Source organism: Somniosus microcephalus, chromosome 13 (assembly GCF_052327205.1).
Source record: "Somniosus microcephalus isolate GS21.2 chromosome 13, FLI_Smic_1.0, whole genome shotgun sequence".
Classification (NCBI taxonomy): Eukaryota; Metazoa; Chordata; class Chondrichthyes; order Squaliformes; family Somniosidae; genus Somniosus; species Somniosus microcephalus.
Genome location: NC_140999.1, coordinates 166,486,719 through 166,507,360, shown reverse-complemented (window position 1 = coordinate 166,507,360; position 20,642 = coordinate 166,486,719). Strand labels below are relative to the sequence as shown.

Sequence of the window (20,642 nt, the reverse complement as noted above, 5' to 3'; positions counted from 1 at the left end):
TATCAGAACTGGAAGAAGTTAGAGATTTAACAGTTTTTCAGCATGTGTAGAACCAGTGAGAGGAGGTTCTTAATGAGGGAGCTGGGACAGGAGCAAGTGATGGCAGAGGAGGAGCAGGAGTGAGATGGTCACATGGGTGGCATCAGTGACTCCCCTGTACCCATGCTCCCCCTTTTACACTTCAAGGTGAAAGGAACTGAAAGTGCAGGCTATGCTGACCAATACATCAACAACAAATCACACAATTTTAAATATTTGTTTTGGGGATTTGGATGACACTGGCAAAGCAGTATTGCCCACCCCTAGTTGCCCACAGGGCATAAGAGTCAGCCACGTAGCGAGGGGCTGAAGTTACGTGTAGGCCAGACCAGGTAGGTTGCCTTCTGTGAAAGGCATTAGTGAACCAATTGGGTTTTTACAACAATTAAGTTAGACCTCATGGTCATTTTCTGGTCCATTATAAAGTGCATTAAATATAATAAAACATACAAAGTACTCAACAGAGGCAACAATACCAGAACCAGGGAGAAGGGGAAGTGCAACGAAACCTGGGTGTCCTTGTGCACCAGTCGCTGAAGGTAAGCATGCAGGTGCAGCAGGCGGTTAAGAAGGCAAATGGTATGTTGGCCTTCGTAGCGAGAGGGTTTGAGTACAGGAACAAGGATGTCTTGCTGCAGTTGTACAGGGCCTTAGTGAGACCACATCTTGAGTATTGTGTGCAGTTTTGGTCGCCTTATCTGAGGAAGGATGTTCTTGCCATGGAAGGAGTTCAGTGAAGATTCACCAGGCTGATACCTGGGATGGCAGGAATGATGTATGAGGAGAGATTGGGTCGATTGGGCTTGTACTCGCTGGAGTTTAGAAGAATGAGAGGGGATCTCATTGAAACTTATAAAATTCTAACAGGATTAGACAGACTAGATGCTGGAAGGATGTTCCCGATGGTCGGGGAGTCCAGAACCAGGGGTCACAGCCTAAGGATAAGGGGTAGGCCATTTAGAACAGAAATGAGGAGGAATTTCTTCACCCAGAGAGTGGTGAACCTGTGGAATTCTCTACCACAGAAGGCAATAGAGGCCAATACATTAAATATATTCAAGAAGGAGTTGGATATATTTCTTAAGGCTAAAGGGATCAAGGGGTATGGGGAGAAAGCAGGGTACTGAATTTGGATGATCAGCCATGATCGCATTGAATGGCCTACTCCTGCTCCTATCTTCTATGTTTCTATGTTAACCAAGGAATGGAGGGAGAATGTGTGCAGTGCAGGTTCACCAGGATGATACCAGGGCTAAAAGGGTTAAATTATGGGGACAGGTTGCATAGACTAGGCTTTTATTCCCTTGTGTACTCTTTTGAGCAACCCATAAACAAATAGACTGTAACTAAACTTAAAACATTAAATTAAACTTATCAAATTAAATTGAAATTTGGTTGTCCGGGCTGATAATACACTCCAGTCCCTGCGGTGCCCACAGGTCGCGGAAGGTCTCGAGCGTGCCGGCGGACACCACGTGCTCCATCTCCAGGGCCACCTGGGCACAAACGTGTTATTCCCTTGTGTATAGAAGATCACGGGCTGATCTAATTGAGGTGTTTAAGATGATTCAAGGAATTGATTGGGTCGATAGAGAGAAGCTATTTCCTCTGGTGGGGGAAGTCCAGAACAAGGGGGCATAACCTTAAAATTAGAGCTATGCTGTTCAAGGGTGAGGTCAGGAAGTACGTCTTTACAGAAAGTGTAGTGGAAATCTGGAACTCTCCCATAAAGCTGTTGAGGCTAGGTCAATTGAAAATTTCAAAACTGAGTGATAGATTTTTGTTAGGCAAATGTATTAACTGCTCTTTCAAAGAGCCAGCACAGGCATGACAGGCCGAATGGCCTCCTTCTGTGAGTAAGTTTCTATGAATCTATGAATTAACAGTTACGGAACCAAGGCGGTTAGATGGAGTTAAGATACAGATCTGTCATGGTCTAATTGAATGGCAGAACAGGCTTGAGGAGCTGAATGGTCTGCTCCTGATCTTAGAAGAAATAAGGGTAGTGCCTGAAAGCAAGATTGAAGAGAGAAATTTTGAGGAGGCTTTTGAAGGAGGGGGATAGAGGTAGTAAGGCGGAGGGCGGGGCTTAGGGAGCATGTTCTGGAATGTGGTCCGAGATGGGTGAAGGTTCTGCAACCAAAAGTGGAGTGAAGAGAAGGAGAATGCAGAGGCCAGAAGTGGAAAAGCAGAAGGTGTGCACAGGAATATTAGACTGGATGAGATTGCAGAGGTATGGAAGGTTGAGGCCATGGAGACATGTGTAGATGAGGATAAGGATTTTGGAACTGATGTATAGACAGATAGGGAGCCAATTGACACATAATCAAAGAGTCATCAGTTTCCTGCATGTATGGCCAGTATATTAGTTGACACAGTTGTGCTAGCTCAGAATGAATCGGAGGCAGAAAAATTAAGCAGCTGGTGACTTTGAATGCAACTGGCAGTACTGTGCCTAAATGCAAGTTGGCAACAGGTGTCCTTGCAGCAGATGGCAAAGATCTGCAACTGGCACACTGCTGACTGTGGAGGTGTACCAAGTCTTGCAGGTATGAATGGTAGCATATTGAAGGTTTCTGATGAGCTCCCTCCCATGCCTTCTTACATCTTGTACCGCTTCAACTGTGAAAGAGTGCGTTCAAACCTACCTCCATCATAAACTTTACCTTCATTTGTTGCCCATCACAGGACTATGCAGCTTGTAAGAAAACACAGATGAAATAATTTTTCTCCCTCTCCCCTTCTTTCTCACCCAGTATCTCTTGCTGTGTTCAACTTAATAAACTTCCTAAGGTTCATAGAACACAAAACAAAAACTACAAATGTGCAAATAGAACACTGGCATTTTTCTCATTCTCTCACACATTCAAAGACACAATAGACAACGTTATGGATAAATGAAATATGCAATTTTGATATTTTTTAAATTTTGTTTAAACGTTTATTTTGGATATTATAAATTTCAGTTACTAAAAAAAAAATTGCTGAGCTTGGCCAGGACTATTGAGGAAGCTATCATTCAGGAGGAGACAATCAACACAGCTTCTAGGGAAAAAGTTTGTGTCTTACTAATTTGATTGAATTTTTTTGATGAAGTTACTTGTGTAGTGGAGAGTAGCATGGTAGACATTGTCTGCTTGAATGTTGAGAAAGCCTTTGATAAGGTGCCTCATAATGGGTTACTTTACAAGATAGAATCTTGTGGAATTGGTGGGTAGTTGCTACAGCGGATTAAAAATTGGCTGCATTCATGTCGGCAGAGAGTGGTTATTAATAGTTATGTATTTACTTGGAGATCGGTTCCCATTGGTGTCCCGCAAAGATCGGCATTAGGGCTGTTGCTATTTACTATCTTCATTAATGACTAGGGCATAGGTGTTGGGCAAGTTTGAGGATGATACAAAGATTTGCGGAAGTGTTAGGACTGTGAATGAGAATAAACTACTGCAAGTGGATCTTGATGGAATGGGGAAAACGGGCCCACACTTTGCAAATGGTATTTAATTTGGATAAATGTAGTGTTAAACACGTGGGCAGGACCAATGCTTACACTCTACAGGGGACAAAACTGAAGTCTATTGAAAAAAGAAAAAGATCTCTGTGTTATAGTGCATAATTCTGACCAATACCCTAAAGCAATAGCCAAAGCAAATAGGGTATTAGGTCTATCTCCCGCACCTCTGCCCTCACCCCTGCCCCTCCCTCCCGGAACCACGATAGGGTTCCCCTTGTCCTCACCTTTCACCCCACCAGCCTCCACATTCAACGGATCATCCTCCGGCATTTCCGCTACCTCCAAAGTGATCCCACCACCAAACGTATCTTCCCCTCCCCTTTCAGCATTCCGCAGGGACCGCTCTCTCCGAGACACCCTAGTCCACTCCTCTATCACCCCAAACAGCCCTTCCCCTTCGCCTGGCACCTTCCCGTGCAAGCGGAGGAGGTGTAACACCTGCCCCTATACCTCCCCCCTCCCCACTGTCCAGGGCCCCAAACACTCCTTCCAGGTGAAACAGCGATTTACTTGTACTTCTCGCAATCTAGTATACTGTATTCGCTGCTCACGATGCGGTCTCCTCTACATTGGGGAGACCAAACGCAGATTGGGTGACCGCTTTGCAGAACACCTCCGTTCAGCCCGTAAGGGTGACCCCGAGCTTCCGGTCGCCTGTCATTTCAATTCACCGCTCCATTCCCACTCGGACCTCACCGTCCTTGGCCTCTTGTACTGTTCCACGGAAGCTCAACGTAAACTCGAGGAACAGCACCTCATCTTCCGATTAGGCACTCTGCAGCCTTCCGGTCTCAATATCGAGTTCAACAATTTCAGATCATAACCTCGGCCCCTATTTCATTTTTACTTATATTTTTCCACTCCTTTCCTCCCCCCCCCCCTTTCCTTTTGTTTCTCTCTCACACCTGGCAGCTATCTTTTGCCCTGCCAGTACACTTTACACCTAATCCCAGCCTATTACCATCTCGTCTAGCTTCTAATCTCTTTTACTTCTTTTGGTTCTTTTATTCTTTTGTCCGATCGCAGCCCTGCCTTCGATCTAGTTCCTTTTCTCTCCAGTTTTGAAGAAGGTTCAAACCCGAAACGTCAACTCAAATTTCTCTCCACGGATGTTGCCTGACCTGCTGAGTTTTTCCAGCATTTTCTGTTGTTATTTAGGGTATTAGGTTGCATTGCCAGAATGATTCAATATTTTGTCCTTGTACAAGACGTCCATCTTTTGGATGAGACGTTAAACTGAGGCCCCGTCTGCTCTCTCAGGTGGACGTAAAAGATCCCATGGCACTATTTTGAAGAAGAGCAGGGGAGTTATCCCTGGTGTCTTAGCCAATATTTATCCCTCAATCAACATCACTAAAGACAGATTATCTGGTCATTATCACATTGCTGTGCAAGCTTGATGGATTAGCTGGTCTTTTTCAGTCCACCATTTTCATATCATAAATATTTTCATAAATCTCAAAGCTTTTTGAGCAATTTGTGGGAACCGGGTGGCCAGATTGAGTAATCACAGGGTAACAAGTTTATATAAGCAACACCCATTAAAATGTGAACATAGAATAATGGGAACAAGTTTGTCACAAAAATAAGACAAAAATGAGACAACAGGATGTCAGTTATGCACATAGAAATTGCATGCAGATGTAAGAAGACTCATTCGGAAGAAAAAATTCAAGATGGTCACTCTAGTGTACATTATCCAAGTAGTTTGATAGGTAAATGGTTAGCAATTGATCTGAAGGACACATAATTCTATTAAGTTTCACCAAATCCAACAAAAAGAAAGTTTGGTTCAACTCTAGCAGTGAATTACCTGTATAATGCACTTGCCAACAGTGTCTTAAAGTGCATATTAATAGCAGCAGTTTCTCAGACGATGCACACTGGACCACACATATATTCAAACAAGGGATTAGTTTTCAATTAAGATACATTCATGTTGCAGCATGCAGGGCATGACTTTCAGACAACAGCACGAATGGCACACCAATAAGTGGCAGTTGAAGAGGATTCAGGCACAAGGCTCAATCCTAAGCTTCAGGATCCAAGCATAGCAGTATCACCGAGTCCTTGCGTGCCGAAGGGTGGTGGCAGAATTAATGACTTCCACCTCTGTGGTACTTCATACAGCTAAATCTCATTGCACATTGGTCTCTGTCGCCATCATCGCTATCTTAGCTAGTCACCATAGCCCAGGCATCATCACTGTGCAATACCTACTACTCCGAAGATTCAAGTCATGGCTTAATTTGAGAGCTACTGAAGTTGTCCACTTGCTGGGTTTTCCTGGAATTCCTATTCCATCTCCTCTATGATTTAGATCTGCGCCAACATTCTCAATTCAATTCAATTCAATTTTATTTGCCATATGTAACCAGTACAAGTACAAGTACAATGGAATGCTTACTCCCCGTAGGGACACATCAGCTATTTTTACAGTGCCATGTTCAGAAAGTCAATTCTTTGGCATCCAGTGGCAGTGGGAGCACGATGTCCCTCAGCCGCTCCGTCCTCCTCGTCACCGCGGCCTCCTCCTCACTGTTGCCGGCTCGGCTCCACGTGTGGTGGCCTGCTTCTCCCGCTCACCCTCTGGCCACCATTCCCAGCTCCCCTCCTCCCAGTTGGACTGCGAGTCATCCTGGCTGCTGCTGCATCCCGATGCGCTGCGCTGCCTCTGCCCGACTCGCCGAACACATCCTCCAGTCGCCGCGGCCTCCACCTCACCGTCGCCGGCTCCGATGGCCTGGGCCTGCTTCTCCCACTTCCGGTCCCACTCAGGATAGTAAAACCTTAAAAGTCCTAACCCAGCTGTAGCAGAAATCCTTTTTGGCCTTCCTTAATGGACAAAGTATTGGAAGGCCCCTGTTAAAAAAAGACACAGTGAACCTTGAGACAGGACTGTACTCTTCCATTGGGAAAAAATATCAGTAGATGGCTCATTGTAGAAGTGGTGCATTTCTGCTGCTAGGTTCTTTTTAGAATCAAACAAAAATTTGAGCCAGAGTTCCCTGGATGACGAAGGTGTTGGAGAGTAGGATGAAGCAGTAAAAGGGGGCATATGACAGATGTCAGCTTGACAATACAAGGGAGAATCAGGCTGAATATAAAAAGTAGAGAAGTGAAAAAGGAAATAAGAGGGACAAAGAGACAGTACAAGAATCTGCTGATACACAGAATGGTCTGAAACACTTAAACAGAGTGTAGAAGTTCAGAATTTGGAAAGTGGGAATTTGGTGCATGGGGGAAGGAGGTGCTACCTTTTGCCTCCAATACTTGGGAGTGCTTCGTGTTACAGGTAAATATTTAATTTACCTATAACTTAAACTAGATCAAGTAATTAGTTAAACAACTAAACTAAAAGCTTAGTTAATTAAATAAATAACTTTAATTAATTAAATAAATTAGACAAAATTATGTAAGGATGGCAGTGCAGGTGGTGTGCCGCAACTGCAGCATGTGGGAGTTTGTGGAGAGCATTGTGATCATTGTGAGCAGTAAGTGTCGGTGTCGCAAGGAACTTCAGCTCAGAGTTGTTGAATTGGAGTGTAAGGTGCAGACATTGCGGGGCATCAGGGAGGAGAGAGTTACCTGGACACTTTGATCCAGGAGGCAGTCATACCCCTTAGGTTAGGTAGTGGTACAGCTCTGGTTAGTGATCAGGGACAGAAGGGTGTGACTGCAACTCAGGTAGGTAAGGGGACCCCAGGTGCAGCAATGGAGGAGCCTCAGCCTTTGCCCTTAACCAACAGGTACAAGGTTCTTGCTGCCTATGTAGATCAGGGCAAAATCTGCAGCATAGATGAGCAAACTGACTACAGCACCGTGGTACAGGAGGCCATTCAAGTGGGAGGAGTGAAAAGGAATGTTGTAGTGGTAGGCGACAGTATAGTCAGGGGATAGATACTGTTCTCTGCATCTGTGACCGGGAGTTCCGAAGGCTGTGTTGCCTGCCACCCGTAATATCCTCATGGGTGGAGAAGAACTTGGAGTGGGAGGGGGAGGATCCAGTTGTCGTGGTCCACGTAGGAACCAACGACATAGGTAGAACTAGGAATGAGGTTTGGCTGAGCGAGTTTGAGGAGCTAGGGTCGAAATTAAAACCCAGAACCTCAAAGGTAATAATCTCTGGATTGTTACCTGGGTCATGTGCAAATTGGCATAGTGACAAGCAGATTAGAAGGTTAAATGCATGGCTGAAAGAGTGGTGTGGGAGGCAGGGGTTTCAATTCATGGGGCACTGGCACCAGTACTGGGGAAAGAGGGAGCTGTTCTGTTGGAACAGGCTCCACTTAAACCAGGCTGGGATCAGTGTCCTGGTGAATCAAATAACTAGGGTGGTAGGTAGGGCTTTAAATTAATGAAGTGGGGGTTGGGGGTGGGAGGATTCAGGAATGGGTAAATTCAAAAGCACTAAGAAATGTCAAAGCTGTAGAGCAGAGTAGTGATTTGGGTAAAAATAAGCAGTGGGGGTCATGAAGGGAGAGAGAGCTTAACAAAGGTAATAGGGCATCAGTGACTAAGGTGACATCAGGGAAAAATAGAAAAAAGTTAAAGCTAAAGGCACTATATCTGAATGAGTGAAGCATTCACAATAAAATAGATTCATTAATAGCACAGATAGAAATAAATGGGTTTGATTTTTATAGCCATTACGGAGACATGGTTGCAGAATGACCGAGGTTGAGAACTAAATATTCCAGGATACTTGACTTTTAGAAGAGACAGGCAGAATGGAAAAAGGGGGGGGGGGCATTGCCCTGATAAGAAAAGATCTTAGCTCAGAAAAACAAGATGTAGAATCACTTTGGGTGGAGCTAAGTAGATATAATCTACATGGATTTTAGCAAGGCTTTTGACAAAGTTCCACATGGCAGACTGGTTAGAAAAGTAAAAGGCCATGGGATCCAAGGGAAAGTGGCAAGTTGGATCCAAAATTGGCTCAGTGGCAGGAAGCAAAGGGTAATGGTCGACAGGTGGTTTTGCGACTGGAAGGCTGTTTCCAGTGGGATTCCGCAGGGCTCAGTACTAGGTCCCCTGCTTTTTGTGGTATACATCAATAATTTAGATTTCAATGTAGGGGGCATGATTAAGAAGTTTGCAGATGATACAAATATGTTCTGTGTGGTTAATAGTGAGGAAGAAAGCTGTAGACTGCAAGAAGATATCAATGGACTGGTCAGGTGGGCAGAAAAGTGGCAAATGAATTCAATCCGGAGAAGTTTGAAATAATGCATTTAGGGAGGGCTAACAAGGCAAGGGAATGCACAATAAATGGTAGGATACGGAGAAGTGTAGAGGAACAGAGAGACCTTGGAGTGCAAGTCCACAGATCCCTGAAGGTAGCAGGACAGGTACTTTCCTTTATTAGCTGAGGTATAGAATATAAGAGCACAGAGGTTATGCTTGGACTGTATAAAATAGTTAGGCCACAGTTAGAGTACTGCGTACAGTTCTGGTCATCACATTACAGGGAAGATGTGATTGCACTAGAGGGTAGAGGAGATTTACAAGGATGTTGCCAGGACTAGAGAATTTTAGCTATGAGGAAAGATTGGATAGGCTGGGGTTGTTTTCTTTGGAACAGAGGAGGCGGAGGGGAGATTTAATTGAGGTGTATAAAATTATGAGGGGCCTAGATAGAGTGGATAGGAAGGACCCATTTCCCTTAGCAGAGAGAGATCAATAACCAGGGGGCATAGATTTAAAGTAATTGGTAGCAAGATTAGAGGGGAGTTGAGGAGAACTTTTTTCACCCAGAGTGTGGTGGGAATTTGGAACTCACTGCCTGAAAGGGTGGTAGAGGCAGAAACCCTCATCACATTTAAAAAGTACTTGGATATGCACTTGAAGTGCCGTAACCTACAAGGTTATGAACCAAGAGCTGGAAAATGGGATTAGGCTGGATAGCTCTTTTTCAGTCGACACAGACATGATGGGTTGAATGGCCTGCTTCAGTGCTACAAATTTCTGTGATTCTATGTTAGCCTTTATTACAAAAGGATTGGAGTATAAGAGTAAAAAAGCCTTACTGCAATTATATAAGGGCTTGGTGAGTTCAGACCTGGAGTACTGTGTAGTCTCGGTAGTCTTACTAAAGGAAGGATATACTTGCCTTAGAAGCAGTGCAACGAAGGTTCACCCGACTGATTCCTGGGATGATCCTGTGAGGAGAGATTCAGGAGACTAAGCCTACATTCCCTAGAATTTAGAAGAATGAGGTGATCTCACTGAAACATAAAATTCTTACAGGGCTTGACGGGGTAGACAAGGAGGATGTTTTCCATGGTTGGGGAGTCTAGAACTAAGTGTCAGTCTCAGAATAAGGGGTCAGCCAGTTAGGACTGAGATGAGAAGAAATGTATTCACTGAGTTGTGAATCTTTGGAATTCTCTACCCCAGAGAACTGTTGAGTATATTCCAGACAGAGATCGATAGATTTTTGGATACTAAGGGAATCAAGGGATATGGGGATAGTAGGGGAAGGTGGAGTTGGGGTAGATCAGCCATGATCTTATTGAATGGCGGCGCAGGCTCGAAGGGCCGAATGGCTACTCCTGCTCCTATTTCTTATGTTCTTATTAATAGATTGGCAGCTAAAATAAACTGAAATCCAAAGGTCTTCTGTAAGCATATTAAATGTAAAAGGAGTAGTGGGGCCGATTAAGGACCAAAATGGAGAACTATTGGTCGAGGCAGGAGGCATGGCTGAGGTACTAAATGAGTACTTTACATCAGTGTTTACCAAGGAAGAGGTCTTTGCCAAAGCTATGGTAAACGAGGAGGTTGCCGAGATGCAGAATGAGATAAAAATAGTGGAGATACTAGACATGCTGGCAGTAATTAGTGATAAGTCACCCGGTCCGGATGTATACTAAGTTGCTGAGGGAAGCAAGGGTAGAAATTGGAGGTACTGGCCACAATCTTCCAATCCTCCTTAGCTACAGGGGTGGATCCAAAGGACTGGAAGATTGCAAATATTACATCCTTGTTCAAAAAAGGGGAGGATAAACCTGTCAACTACAGGCCAGTCAGTGGTAAGGAATCTTTTAGAAACAATAATGCAGGAGAAAATTAACAGCCACTTGGACAAGCATGGACTAATAGAGAGCCAGCACAGATTAGTGTTTGACTAACTTGAGTTTTTTTTTGATGAGGTAACAGAGGGTGAATGAGGGTAATGCAGTTGATGTGGACTTTCAAAAGGCGTTTGATAAAGTACCACATACTAGGCCTGTTAGCAAAATTGGGATAAAACGGGCTGCAGCAGCATGGATAGAAAATTGGTTAAGGGATAGGAGTGTTGTGGTGAATGGCTGTTTTTTGGTCTGGAGGGAGGTATACAGTGGCATCCCCCAAGGTTCAGTACTAGGACCACTGCTGTGCTTGATGTACATTAATGACTTGGAGGTACAGGGCAATTTTGAAATTTGCACATGACACTAAACTTGAAAGTGTAAACAGTGAGGAAGATAGTAATAGACTTCAAGAAGACAGGTGGAATGGTGGACACATGGCAGATGAAATTCAACGCAGAAAAGTGCAAGGTGATGCATTTTGGTTAAGAATGAGGAGAGATCATACACACTAAATGGTACAATTTTATATGGGGTGCAAGAACAGAGAGACCTGGGATGCTTATGCACAAATCCTTGAAGGTGCAGGACAGATTAACAAAGCAATTAATAAAGCATATGGGATCCTGGGCTTTATAACAGCATAGAGTAAAAGTGCCAGGAAGTTATACTAAACCTATATAAAATACTAGTTCGGCCCCAGCTGGAGTATTGTGTCCAATTCTGGGCACCACACTTTAGGAAAGACTTGAAGGCTTTGGAGACTACTAGAATGGTTGCAGAGATGAGGGATTACAGTTACAGGGCTAGACTAGAGAAGCTGGTGTTCTCCTTGGAGCCGAGAAGGCTAAGAGGTCATTTGATAGAGGTGTTCAAATCATGAAGGATTTAGTTAGATTAAATAAAGAAACTGTTTCCAATGGCTGAAGGGTCAATAACCAGAGGGCACAGATTTAAGGTGATTGGCAAAAGAAACAGAGGCAACATGAGGAAAAACATTTTTATGCAATGAGTGGTTAGGATTTGGAATGCACTGCCTGATAGGGTGGTGGAAAGAGATTCAATAGTAGCCTTCAAAAGGGAATTGGATAAATACTGCGAAGAAAAATTGCAGGGATATGGAGAAAGAGCAGGGGAGTGGGATTAACTGGATTGCTCTTTGCAAGAGCCGGCGCAACTTGATGGGCCGAATGGTCTCCTTCTGTGCTGCATTATTCTATGATTCAAATAGATATCCAGAACAGCTTGTACCACAGAAATGTTCTCTCTCAGGTCTGAGCATCCTCAAAAGGAAATAAAACAGCTTTGCTTGAGGGAATTCTCCTCTTTGGGAAATAATTTGAAAAAATGCTGGAACGTTTACCACAAAACTGGCATCATATGTAACTTTTGTGGTTGGCAAAATGTTGGAGTCCATTATTAAGGAAAGAGGAACAGAGCATTTGGATAAACAATTTAATAGGACAGAGTCAGCATGGTTTTATGACGGGGAAGTCACGTTTGACAAATTTGCTCGAATTCTTTGAGAACGTAACATAGAGGGTGGATAAAGGGGAACCAGTGGATGTCGTGTATTTGGACTTCCAAAAGGCATTCGACAAGGTTCCACACAAAAGATTACTTATCAAAATAAAAAAATCACAGGATTGGGGGTAATATACTGGCATGGGTGGAAGATTGGCTATCTAACAGAAAACAAAGAGTTGGGATAAATGGTTCGTTCTCAGGCTGGCAACCAGTAGTGTTCCGCAGGGGTCAGTGCTGGGACCCCAACTCTTTACAATCTATATTAACGATTTGGAGGAAGGGACCGAGTGCAACATATCCAAGTTTGCCAACGATACAAAGATGGGAGTGAAAGCAGTGAGTGAGGGGGACATAAAAAACCTGCAAAAGGACAGACAGGCTAAGTGAGTGGGTGGAGATTTGGCAGATGGAATATAATATTGGAAAGTGTGAGGTTATGCACTTTGGCAGAAAAAAATCAAAGAGCAAGTTATTATCTAAATGGAGAGAAACTGCAAAGTGCTACAGTACAAAGGGATCTGGGGGTCCTGGTGCATGAAACACAAAAAGTTAGTATGCAGGTGATCAGGAAGGCCAATGGAATCTTGGCTTTTATTGCAAGGGGGATGGAGTATAAAAACAGGGAAGTCTTGCTGCAGTTATACAGGGTATTGGCGAGGCCACACCTGGAATACTGCGTGCAGTTTTGGTTTCCATATTTAAGAAAAGATGTATTTGCTCGCGAGGCGGTTCAGAGAAGGTTCACTCGGTTGATTCCAGAGATGAGGGGGTTGACGTATGAGGAAAGGTTGAGTAGGTTGGGCCTCTACTCATTGGAATTCAGAAGAATGAGGGGCAATCTTATCGAAACATATAAGATTGTGAGGGGGCTTAATCGGGTGGATGCGGGGAGGATGTTTTCACTGATGGGTGAGACTAGAACTAGGGGGCATAATCTTAGAATAAGGGGCTGCCCTTTCAAAACTGAGATGAGGAGAAACTTCTTCACTCAGAGGGTAGTAAATCTATGGAATTTGCTATCCCAGAGAGCTGTGGAAGCTGCAACATTAAATAATTTTAAAACAGAGATAAGACAGTTTCCTAGCAGATAAGGGAATTAGGGGTTACAGGGAGAGGGCAGGGAAGTGGACGCGAGTCTAGATTCGGATCAGCCATGATCCTATTGAATGGCGGAGCAGGCCCGAGGGGCCATATGGCCTACTCCTGCTCCTACTACTTATGTTTTGTCTCAGCAACTCAGAACAAGGCAGTCAGAAGCAGTGTATTACTCTTTTACTCTACTACAACACATCAACTGGCTACTAGTAATCCATTTATAGAAGCTGGTAAGAGAGGGGAATATTTTTGAGCGTGTCTAACAATAGAAGGTACTTTTGACTTTAGCTGCTTTTTCTTAAAAATGAGAACAGACATATTCGGAGATTTGCCAGCTGGAGCCAGAGCTTCCTGAAGTATCAAAACCTGTAGAGAGAGTAGCAACTTCACACTTGGAATTTAATCAGAGGTTTGGTTTAAAAGAGAGTGACCCCACCTCAGTGCAAAATCATAAACCTAGACTGTTTATTTTTGTGTGTAGCACTTGTGGCTATAGAACAGTGAAGTTTGTCACATTTGTGACTGATGGTGAAGGAGTTAAAGGACCCTGATACCCCTCCCTAAAGATAGGGGCATGGTTACATATCTCAAGTTAGCTTACAACATTGGAGCACCTATCTAAGGATGACAATGAGCTTTTCCTGCCTCCAGATGATTGCATGTGTGACCTGGACACAAGAAAACTTCTTCCATAGGTCCAACAGGAGAGGTTTTCTTAAGCCAGACGAGGTAAGCATGAACACCTTTGAAGCCAAGTTAGCATCTTAGCAAATGAGACCTTCTCTTGGAGCTCTGACGAGCTTGGAGCAAATTTCATATCCTAGTAGTTCTACAATATTACAATATCTGCTATGAGTTACTGGGAAGGATGCAAGACATCATACACAAATTTTAATGTTGGGATTTAAGCAACAAAATGAAGCAGGTCCACTTGAGCTATGGCTTGAAAAGGACATCGCCCAAACCAAGCTCTTCAAAATTAGGATAAAAAAGAAAACCTTTCCAATACAAATTATCCAACAGAGCAGTATGCAAACAACCAGTACACAATGGAACTGATTTCAACAACGTTCCATGATCAAGCATGATGTGAACAGAAATACCGAGGGATATCCAAAACAGGACAATATATACAGCCAAAGGGAGAAGTCAACCAACTGGATAGGGAGTTCTTAAAAGGGACAGTGTCCATGTATGACCACTCCCCCTCAAATATCTATGGCAGATCAATATTCTAGGTGATTTAGTTAATCCACTCACCACCCCCCAAAAAAGATGACAGATGAGGATTATTTTCTGTTAAGTTTTCTTTCACCACCTAAAATATAACAGATCTAAAGTATGACAGAGGAAAATAACAGAAGTCTAAAAGCATGACTAGACAAGTAAAACCACAAAAATGTGGCAAGTAAATGACAAAATACATCTTAGATTGGTTTTTAATAATTTTCAATATACAAAAGATGGGCATTTTATTTGCAACACTAAAAAAAGGACAAATTTCCAACTAGGAAGGAAATAGAGGCAGAGAAAAATCATATTTCCATAATGTAGCCTAATTAACCTCCTTTCTGGTTCTAATCCTTACTTTAATGAATAAACTAAACTCTCAATCAGAACAAATGCAGTCATTAGCTTTAAATAATACAACTGATTGAATTAAATTAGCAATAAACTATTCTTTAGCAATGTTCTATATTTAATCAGAATATTTTAAAGATTATAAATGTACCAACATTTCCAACAGACAATTTTGTTGAAATATCAAACTTTATTGTTAGTAGAAATTGATTCGAGTAGAAAAACACCCTGTAGTTTTAAGACCGAGTTTGATTTTTCTTACAGCATACTGAAGTCTTAGGGCAGAAAAAGGAATAAAAGGCCACAGAAGAATTCAGGAAATATTTTACCACTGTAGTTACAACCACAATGGATAGTGGGAACTTTTGGCACCACAACGATTTCCTGCAGTTGATCCAACGTCAATGTCACCATACAAAATTCATGCAAGGTACTTATCGCCAACTTATTTCTTGCACATCAAATGAACTGGCTTGCCACATACACACAACATATTTTGGGACACACTAACTATCAACATACAACTGATAATGTATAAAGATCTGAACCATTCTATACACTTTCCGTTACAGTGCAATTTACAGTCATTATCATGCAGTGATCATTCTATCATCAACCTGTAACACTGTCCAAGAGCATGTGTGCTTTTAATGGTGGCAAAAAGCATCAAGATGTTACAATAGCACTCTGCAGGACCTTCAAGAATTTCCACTTCCACACCTGCAAATACTGCTCAGATGTAAAGTGTAGAAGCAGTCATTATTAAATATGGACTGAAACTTCTGCAAAGTGCACTTATTTAGAAAGGAGGTACATTTTAATTTTGCTTACACTAACAAAATTACAAACAAAGCTCTTCTGACTTTACAGAAAATAAGAGAGTGTCTTTTCCTGTGGATGTGCACATGCACACATGATTTTTGACAGGATATTCCAACCATGGGTATGCTGCATCCAAGCAGTAAGTTTAATACTCCTCTTGGTCTTCTGGCTGTTCTTCTGCTACATCTGGCACAGCAAATCCCTCCTGGAACAAAATTAGAGAATTTATTAAGCAACATTCAAATTAGGTAGATCACTGAAATGGGTTAAACGCAAATTATCTAAACAGATTTGTCATAGGCCATTTTCAACAGAAATTGGTTTTTAATTAAAATTCCGTAAAATGTTGTTTTGCAAAGCCTAGCATACTTGTGTAAGTAAAAAAGGGAATCAGTTAAGATGCTCATGATCGAACGTTGATTATATTTCCTCAGAATGCAAACAAGCAGCAATGTATTAGCTCATCTCGGTAACTGAAACGCTCACATCCAATGTGTTGGAAATTTGTGTTCTTGCAGGGAGTGAACAGCCAGAAATAAAGCAGAATCACCAATATCGATGCAAACAGTCTGGTTTTTGGAACAGGATACTTACTGTCCAGGCTGTCAGACAGCAAAAAGGGTATCAGGAGGATGAAATGCAGGAGAAACGAGTTAGAGAAATGGCTTTAAGTCAAGCGAGGGGACTTGAAGTGAGGTAGCATAGCATCTTAATTATTTTTACAAGTTGTACTGATGGAAATTAAATGAATCCCATCATAACTGTTGTTCTGTATATTCAGCCATTGGGAAATAAAGCAGCTTAATGATTCAGATCAAGTCTTGCATCACCAGGTGTTCACTTGGTCCACCTTCAGGAGATTGAAAAAAATACATGTGCAAAAAACCCCCCCAAATATCTGATCCACATCACAAGGAGATCCTAGGGTCACATCCCTAGGTTATGCTATTGTACAAGTAGATATAGAACAATACAAGACAACTCCCCCAAAATTATGGAACTTAAACAAATGAACATAGGTGGTTTCTACAAGAGACCTGAATGCATAACAATTGGTGGCAGCGGTGGATTATGGAGTTAAACTAGTGATGAAGGCAATTCCAAACTGTTAGAATTGAAAAACAGAAATATCAAAAAAAAATCCAAATCAAAAGTCGAGCTAGGGTTAGCCAGTTGGCAGGCAACGAGTGAATAAATTTCAGCTAAAAGAGCTCGAGATTCAGTTAGGGACTGAGGGATATAAACAGGAAGAGCAACACAGGTAGGAAGAGATGGAGCATGAATTCGAGGCCAACAAGAAGAACAGCACCAGCATGAACAAGTCGAAAGGGAGAAAGAGCGTCGTCACAGTCTTGTACTGGCGCACAATGCACGAGCAGCAAGTCTGGCAAGTAGGTTTGCAAAACTTGGGGCCTACCATTTTATTGAATCAAATCTTATTCCAAATTTTAAAGAGGAGGATGATGTTGATAGTTTTGCCCCGACATTTGAATTGTTAGCCAGTCACCACAAGCGGGACAAAAATGAATGGCAAGCCAACCTGTAATGTCACTAAGCAGAAAAGAGCTTGCAGTCAATTTCTGGAAATTGTTAGAGGATTTAAAAATCTGGTCAGGAATGTAAAATGCTCAAGCAGCTAGGCACATGATCATTTTATGCCCTCTTGAGCACAGGTAAGCCATTACACTGATGAGACCAGACACTTCACATTGTCCCATGGATGAGCTGATAAGCTAGTAAACCTTCCCTAGGGCGAAGTCAAAAAGGGAAGCCAAGCAGAAGTCTGATCTGAAGACAATGAGATCAGGTTCTTTACATGCAGCAAGGTAGGCCACAAGGTGAGCCACTACTGGTCTCTTAGAAATCCTGCGATGCAAACCAGGAGGCTACGTGAGCTTGTGAGAAATCAAACTCCTAGTTACACAGTGACCGCCACTGTGGATAGGTCGAGTCCTTTTCTTCAGCCAGTCATGGTAAATGACATGCATGCATCTGGATGGCAAGACACTGGCACAATAGTACATGGCAGCCTGGTGAAGGACTACCATTACGTAGAAGGGTAAAACTGTCTGCATTCGGAGACTGGATAACCACAAATATAGCCATGGCCAGAGTTTGACTAATATTTTGGTTATGCAGGAGTCATAGAAGTAGAACTTTATTCATCCATGTCGTTCCATATTTTAATAGTCAATGACATAGATACAGGTGGTTATAAACAAGCAGTTTAAAGAGGAGGAAATCAGGGCAACACAGTACAAGGCTGGCCATATTGGTCCAGCGCATGCTGCTGCACGTCACGAATCAAATTGCACAATGTCTAGGGCCTGAAGAGACTGTGGGAGTTAGTGATTTCAGGCAGAAGGCATGCTTGATTGGCTCCAAGAACAGTGAAGTTGAGCAGGGGTGACAACAAGTGGCATCTGATGTGATTCTAAGGGTTTCATTGCCCAAGGAGGCCAGAGTAGTACAAATTGAGGTTGGGAGGGGAGGAGGGGGCTGGAGGAGGTACAACGAACCAACCACACCCAAGTGCTCAGGAAAAAGCAGACAGGAAGGTCACCCCTCACCTCAGACTGAATTTTTAAAAAAGGCATCAAAACCTAGAAGTTGTGTTGTCACACAAGAGGACATGGGTGTTCAGGATGCAGGACTTTTGGCAGGTGACCAAGCTTTTGGTCACCTGCCCTAATTTATCCTTATGGGGATCGGTGTCAAATTTGTTGTCTTAAAATACTCCTGTGCAGTGCCATGGGATGTTTTACTACGTTAAAGGCGCTCTATAAATACAAGTTGTTGTCTGCACCATACGTTGTGCAGGAGGAAATAGCCTCATGTTTCATCTGCTCAAGAGGGAAACAAAGGAGGTTGTGTGATACACTGCCCTGCTGGGGATGCGGTAAGCTACTCAGTGAGCAAGGCTAGTTTAGAGGTGGCAGACGGACAGGTGAGGCAGAACCCAAGCTTCTGTCCTGCGAACAAGCTGGGGAGGGGGTTCATGATAGTCTGGCTGCATGGGCCGCACTGAAAATTTGGGGCCCTACAATGGCGGAGGCGCACCCCACAGAACATTAATGTCACAAGCGGTCAGAGCTGCCAGCCACAGGGCTCGACTTCTCTCGGGTAGATATCAACCAGTTAGGAAATGAAGCAGTTCAACAGTATATATCAAGTCTCGTCTCAACCAAGTGCTCATTCAGTCCCCTTTCAGAGATTGAAGAAATATACATCCAAAAGACAGAAGTATCTGGTCCAGATCACATGGAGATGCGACTGTTACGTTCTTGAGTAATGATATCATACAAGTAGACAAAAGGCAGTGAAAGTCAATTCCCATAAAACGAAGACCCTCAGACCACTTAAGGGAGCAACTGATAACACTACACCAAAGGTATCCATGACAGACCTGAATGTGTAACAAGTAAATAAGCTTCTAAAATGTTTGTCCAGGTAAAGTTTTAATAATGTGGGCTACTTCAATTTCACTGTTCAAGTAAAAATAATTCACGTTTGGCACCTAAGCATTACTTGCTACTATCCATAACTATACATTTTTTGGGGTATACTTTTAAAATATAATTAAGTTAATATAAAACATATGCATCCTAATTCACACCAGGATCAGCTTGCGCAATTACATTTTACAAATGTGGCTGCATTTATTCAGCATCCCTGCGCTAACATATTAAACAGTACCAATCGGCATTTGAGGAACTAAAATACAATTTCCCTTTCCAGTGTTTTAAATTGAAATGTGTCCACATTTTCACTTAAAAACTAGTTCCTTTCCCTGATCAAAACAACAATTTTAACTTAAAAATAGAAGCTGCTTTTCTTGGGAAAAGCACTATTCAGGATACCAGATACCTCAGATACTCTCCACCATATGGTCAACACGTGATCGTAAAAAGTTCTCAGGCAAATTCGCTTAGTGTTTAGAAGCCAATCTAATACAGAAAAAAGATTCTTACATCTGTTGCATACAAAATCTCCACAATTCGCTGGATCACTGGATCATTATCTTGTTCATTTTCTTGGCAGATTAATTCAATATTTCTCAGTTTTCCAAAATAAAAGTCTCTTTCCTTTTCAAGATCTTCCACTGTAATTTTTAGTACATTGATCTGTAAGCATAGAACATTAATTGTAATAATGCAGAGACACTTTCATTTCAAACTCAAAGCAATTGAACTTTAAAAAGATGAAATCAAGGGTCACTCTGAAATAGAATAGTAATTTTTTCACCAATTAGACAAAATTGACAAGGTAGCTCTCCCTTCTCCAGAGCATGTATACGGTGCTACAAAATTAGACAACCTCACTTTACTTAATAACCAAGTAAAAGTTTGCTCCATAGATGCAAGGTTAACACACGTTACACAGGAAGTACCTGCCATTTCAACAACAGTGGTGAATTCTTCAAATTCATAAAATGGGCCTCAATGGGCTCAGCTGATAAAGATTCAGTCTCTGGTCTGTACCAAGTTATCTGATCAGACAGAGTCAGGATGCAGTTTGGGTGGGGGGGTGGGGAAGAGACCTAATTGGCTTTGCCACCCTAATTTAAGAGACTAAGAAGAATATAAATCACAAAGGTTGCCACTCTTGGGAATCCCAGCTGGAAATGTAAATATGTGGACTGGATTGGTCGTGATGTCCCCAACAGTTCAATAATGGCCACCAGAGAACTAGTGCCAGTGGAACTATACCCCAAGCAAGGGGAGAAGAGAAAATTGGCAACTAAAGTTATTAAAAGAATAATGGCAAATGTCTAAGTTTATGCAACAAGTTTTGGATTTGGCTTGGAGTATCATTTTGTTCTTGTGATTCACAAAAATCAATGAACTTGGCAATTCCTTAGGCCAAGGTTATTAGAAAAATCCAATTTTGGTTACATTTGTCAAGTTACAATAGAAGCATTCCCTTGAAGAGGCATACATCTATTTAGGCTGTTTAATCATCTGTATTCCCTGTCAGATGACTTACTGTTC

The 20,642-nt window shown here is 42.4% G+C and overlaps 1 protein-coding gene across 4 annotated transcripts in view; it reads right to left on the bottom strand.

The window, feature by feature from the left end:
* Positions 1 to 14,671: 14,671 nt before the first annotated feature.
* The window catches only part of LOC147108757 (microtubule-associated protein RP/EB family member 1-like), a 57,300-nt gene continuing 51,329 nt past the window's right edge, over positions 14,672 to 20,642 (bottom strand). For all 4 annotated transcript variants that reach the window (XM_086005537.1, XM_086005536.1, XM_086005539.1 and 1 more), the window contains 2 exons: positions 19,623 to 19,775; positions 14,672 to 15,856 (listed from right to left, as the gene is read on the bottom strand). In XM_086005537.1, the coding sequence (XP_085861663.1) occupies positions 15,797 to 15,856; positions 19,623 to 19,775 (213 nt within the window). In that variant the 3' untranslated portion in view covers positions 14,672 to 15,796. The remainder of the gene's footprint in view (positions 15,857 to 19,622; positions 19,776 to 20,642) is intronic.